Here is a 4,613-nt window from a genome sequence, read left to right on the forward strand (position 1 = left end):
GAATACTTAGTTATAGTCACCTTATTGGTGATTTGCGATCACACCCTATTAATTGCACTAAGTGGTATCGCTAAGGACTTTAATACCAAAGAGTCCAATATATTTTCCAGCTTGTAGGGTTTCTAAGAAAAGTTTATTCAAAAACACCTCTAATTGTAAACATTTCAAATGAACAAAAATTTTCAGTATGTTAAATATTGATAAATTTGATGCCCTATTTATTATTAAATTATATAAATCTTGGAAATTGTCGATACTGTAAATTATGATAAAGAATTTTCCCAAATAGATTCTTTTCAGCAATCTATGTTATGGTTCACAAAGAAAATAGACTTAAAGGTCTCTTACTTTTATTTCCTTTTCCCCCCTCAGTATTTGGGAAAAATATTAATTTCTGTAAATTGAATGAATTTTGTATATTTAAATAAGCAAGCTAAATAGAAGTCAAAATTCGAATTAAATTTAACTTCAATTGAAAAATATTTAAAAACTATAAATCAGTCTGATTGTGTGTTAGAAAATCAGGTTCTTTGCTAGAGGTATATCGTACCAACCAATTTATTTTCAATAGAAAGCAAGAAACAACTTTTACTACAAGCAGAGTCCGAGTAGTTTAGTCCATTGCCAAAGCTTAATAATGGATCGCCAGAAATTAAAACAAATGGTGTCTTCAAATAGTGAAGCTGATGCTGCGACTGGAAAAGCAGTTAGATGCAAATCTATTACTGTTAGACGCAAATCTATTACTGTTAGACGCTCCATTATTGTTACACGCTCTGTCACGGCACGGTTGTTAAGTGGAAAATGTGGTAAGGGTAAGGTTAATACAGATGCCGTAAGAGCCAGAAAGACTCAAGCGAAAAAAGACACAAAAAAGAAAGTAAAAGTTATGAAGAAGGAACGTGAAAACGTTAAGTGCATTAGGACCGAAATGGAGGATGAAAAAGCTAAGCCCAAGAAGAAGGTCAACAAGAAGGTCAAGAAACAGCGCGTAAGTCCACCTACACCCACCCAGACGAAACGGAAGGAAACTTGTAAAAAGAAAAAGATTGCAAAATCTAGGAAGAGGAACGAAAAGCTACTACTAGAAAATGTCGATCAACTTCCTCGCGTTAGAAAAAGGAAATATACTGAAGAAGAACATCACTCAGTGGTTCCTATTAAACGGAAGAGGAAATAAAGTTATGTATTTTTATATTTTTCTAATTTCATAAACTTTGTACAATATTTCTTATGCTCAAAATTTGAAGTTCAAAATTTAAAGTTCACAAATTTTAAGTTCCAATTTGAAATTGCAAAATTTGAAGTTCAAAATTTGAAGTTCAAAATTTGAAGTAAAAAATTTGAAGTAAAAAATTTGAAGTTAAAAATTGCAAGTTAAAAATTGTAAGGTTAAAAGTAGGTGTGTCCGTCTTTAGTATATAAGACTGCTATAAGATTGAAATGGAAATGCCTAAAATTTTAAATAAATCAACGTAATTAATCCACTATTCCACTAGTCATTATTGTCTTTCTTATTAAATCATATGGTTTCATAATTGTTCTCGATGTTAGGAGTTTTTACCCGAGGTAATTAAGTTTTGACTGTGTTGTAGGTCGAAAACTAATGGATTATACAAAATAATACCAATTTAATTTTTACTCAGCCAATTGTAGCTTTAACTCACCGAATTGAAGTATTTCTAATTAGTTTCTTGCATTGATTATGGATAAAGTTATTATTGAGTTTTACCTTAACCCAATTTCAATACTGATTTCACATTTTCAGAGACTTGATTCAGTTTTGGGAAGAAAGTTGAAGGTAATATCTCAAGAGTGCGATTTTCTTTCCTACATTATTGACATCTGTTAAAAGTATGGTTTCTAGATAACCAAATTGTTCTCTATTTGCAAACATTTTTACAAAACAATCTTATATATGAGACACTCCTTTAATATCAATACAAGTGAAGTTCATGGAATGAAAGAGGATGCTATCGCGTTTATTTATGTAGTGTTCTATTTAGTGAGGGTAGAACGAATACCAATAATAAAATATATTCAAAATTCTTACAATTTCACTACAATTGCACTACAATCTCAAGTGGATCTACATGGTGCAACTTTATTAACTTGTACGGGTTGAGAAGACTTGCCTTAGGAGACCCGTATCCGCACATTCCATTAGAAATCCACGATTAATCTTGATTAGCCAAAGCAAATTCAAAGTACTCAATGTTGCTACTCGTTCGTCATTATATATGTTTCTAAAATCATTTTTGATTATGAAATATCCATAAATAAAACCAAAGTGATTAGGATTGTATTTATGCACAAAATGTCTGTTTGCCACCACAATATTCATATAATAGTGAATATAAAAGTACTCAGAAAACATATAATGTCAAATCAGTGCAATATGGTATCATATGTAAAATTAGCAGTTTAATAGACTGCTACATATCACATGATACATAAGTACTCAGCAGTCCTACATTCGACATTAGACTTTTATATAAAATTAAATAAATTAATATTTAATAGCATTAATATTTAATTTTAAAATAAAATTTGTACAATTTTACATAGATTTGCACTCTAAACTTTACATAATAATTTCGGAAAAAAGATTTTTCTGACTTGTTAATAAAAACCACTATTCCGGACAAATTTAGAAAATGGCGAATAACTTTTGAAATTTTTAATCGACTTTTATGTTAAAATGTTTGTATTCAAATCGTTTTAAACATCAATTAAAACACTTTTTTTTTTTATTTTAAAAATTATATATTGTATATAAAATTGAAACAATGTTCAAAATTGTTAGTTTTTTGTATATAATTTTCAGAATGTGGTAAATGTCTGTCCACGTCATATTTTTTAAAGTAGGAAGGATTCGTTTTTGTTAAATATGATCAACAATAGCCTGCTAGCAATCCTACACCCCATAATCCCTTTTATATATATCCTGTAAAACCTGTTGAAACCTTTCACTTTACCTTAGGTGTGTAGGTGGCAATAAGTTTCTTTATTGAGAAAAAAGCTTTCCTTGCAGAAAATTGACAAAGAATTTTTTTAATGCCAGAATTAAATTATAACTCTATATATGACTAACTCTAAATATACGAAAATAAATACTTATTAAGGTGGACTTTTACTTTAGTTATATTTCAAGTTTTACTCTTCTTATTCAGCATCCCTTGTGTCCATATTGGAAGCATCATTTCCATCCTCGTCCTCAGTACGTATCCTTTTAGCTGTTGCAGCCTCATCAGTGCTACACCTTTTACGTTTTGCAATATTGAGTTTCTTCTCAACTTTTGTTTCATTTATTACAACCGAACGGCTTATAGTATCACCACCACCATTTTGAGTGAATTCATCCTTCTTTCGCTTACCAAGATCTTGAGCATGAATGGATTGTTTTTGTCCACAGATTGTCTTTTCATCATTCACAACTCGAGAAGTTAAACCTTCTTCATTTACATTAAGGCTCTCTGAAATTGAATTTTTGCTACGACTACGTAAATTATAAACGTATTCTATCTTGAGCTCTGTCTTTTCTACAGGTAATAGTTGCCTTTGTGGTAGATCATCACAAACGACACTACCGCGGATACTTAAATTACTGTCCGAAACTGACGTCTCATTACACACCATCGTTACCTGTTCAATTGGAGGAGATTGCGAACTGCAGCTCGATCCTGCTAAGTCCGTATTTGGTATTGCATCGTTTCCAGATGCTTCTGTGTTCCGGCTGTGGTATGACGGAGATTAATCACAAAAAGAAATTAGAGAAAAAAGTTTTTATGAATATTAATCTAATTTATAATTTTCATAAAAATTAATTACCTTTCTTCCACGTTTGATTTGCCAAATAATTTCTTAAATAACCACATAATTATTTTGATACAAAAATATAGTATATATCAGTCAAATTCTTATGAAAATATTAAGAAATTTTTATCGAAAATTTTTTATTAAGTTGATTTGACTGTTCTTTTTTGTCATAAAAAACAAATATATTTGAAGTGTCATTATTATTTATATATAACTTAAAAATAAAAACAAGAGTACTGGATTAAAATCTGATTATAAAACTTGTTATCACAGATTGTAAACCTGGACTTTCTGGACTTTGTGTTTAATCTACTCTTATTCTAGAACGTGTTATTTCCATACGAATATTCCTTATGATCTATTTATTTATGTAGTGGACACATTGAAACCTTTCATTAAGTAAAAAACCTACTATTACTTATCTGTTATGAAGTCAGGTAATTTGCGAATAAAATTATTTAAAGTTGTCGGACCAATGTTTAAACAGCAAATACTTGATCTGTCTGCGATGAAATATTAATATATGTGGGAAAAATAAAAGTGAGATAAATAAATATGGGAATGACAGGTAAATACGAAATAAACTGAAATCAAATTATTTCAATTACTAGTACTATCAGAGGACGTAGTTATTATTGATTCTCTTATATTATTATTAAAAGGGTTTCTCCCCTTGTGAAAACCCAATCAATAAGCAAATGTTACTACGACCTTATAAAAACACCATAAGTCCTAGAATGCAGCAGATAAGATAATATAAAAAATTTTACTAGAAAAAAACTCTTTATTGGTTG

General features: G+C 29.7%; 1 protein-coding gene across 1 annotated transcript; it reads right to left on the bottom strand.

The window, feature by feature from the left end:
• Positions 1-2,810: 2,810 nt before the first annotated feature.
• LOC119663103 lies at positions 2,811-3,921 on the bottom strand. Its single transcript, XM_038072766.1, has 2 exons — positions 3,832-3,921; positions 2,811-3,736 (listed from the first exon to the last, which is right to left on the bottom strand). The coding sequence occupies exons 1-2, from the start codon at positions 3,876-3,878 to the stop codon at positions 3,166-3,168; spliced, it is 618 nt and encodes a 205-aa protein (XP_037928694.1). The 5' UTR covers positions 3,879-3,921; the 3' UTR covers positions 2,811-3,165.
• Between the last annotated feature and the right edge of the window lie 692 nt (positions 3,922-4,613).

Source organism: Teleopsis dalmanni, unplaced genomic scaffold (genome assembly GCF_002237135.1).
Source record: "Teleopsis dalmanni isolate 2A unplaced genomic scaffold, ASM223713v2 unscaffolded_contig_0132, whole genome shotgun sequence".
Classification (NCBI taxonomy): domain Eukaryota; kingdom Metazoa; phylum Arthropoda; class Insecta; order Diptera; family Diopsidae; genus Teleopsis; species Teleopsis dalmanni.

Excerpts from the sequence above, each read along its gene's own strand:
- LOC119663103 (XM_038072766.1), bottom strand. The coding sequence starts at position 3,878 with ATGTGGTTATTTAAGAAATTATTTGGCAAATCAAACGTGGAAGAAAG. Across the intron at positions 3,737-3,831 it reads AAATCAAACGTGGAAGAAAG|CCGGAACACAGAAGCATCTG; the intron begins GTAATTAATTTT and ends GTCATACCACAG.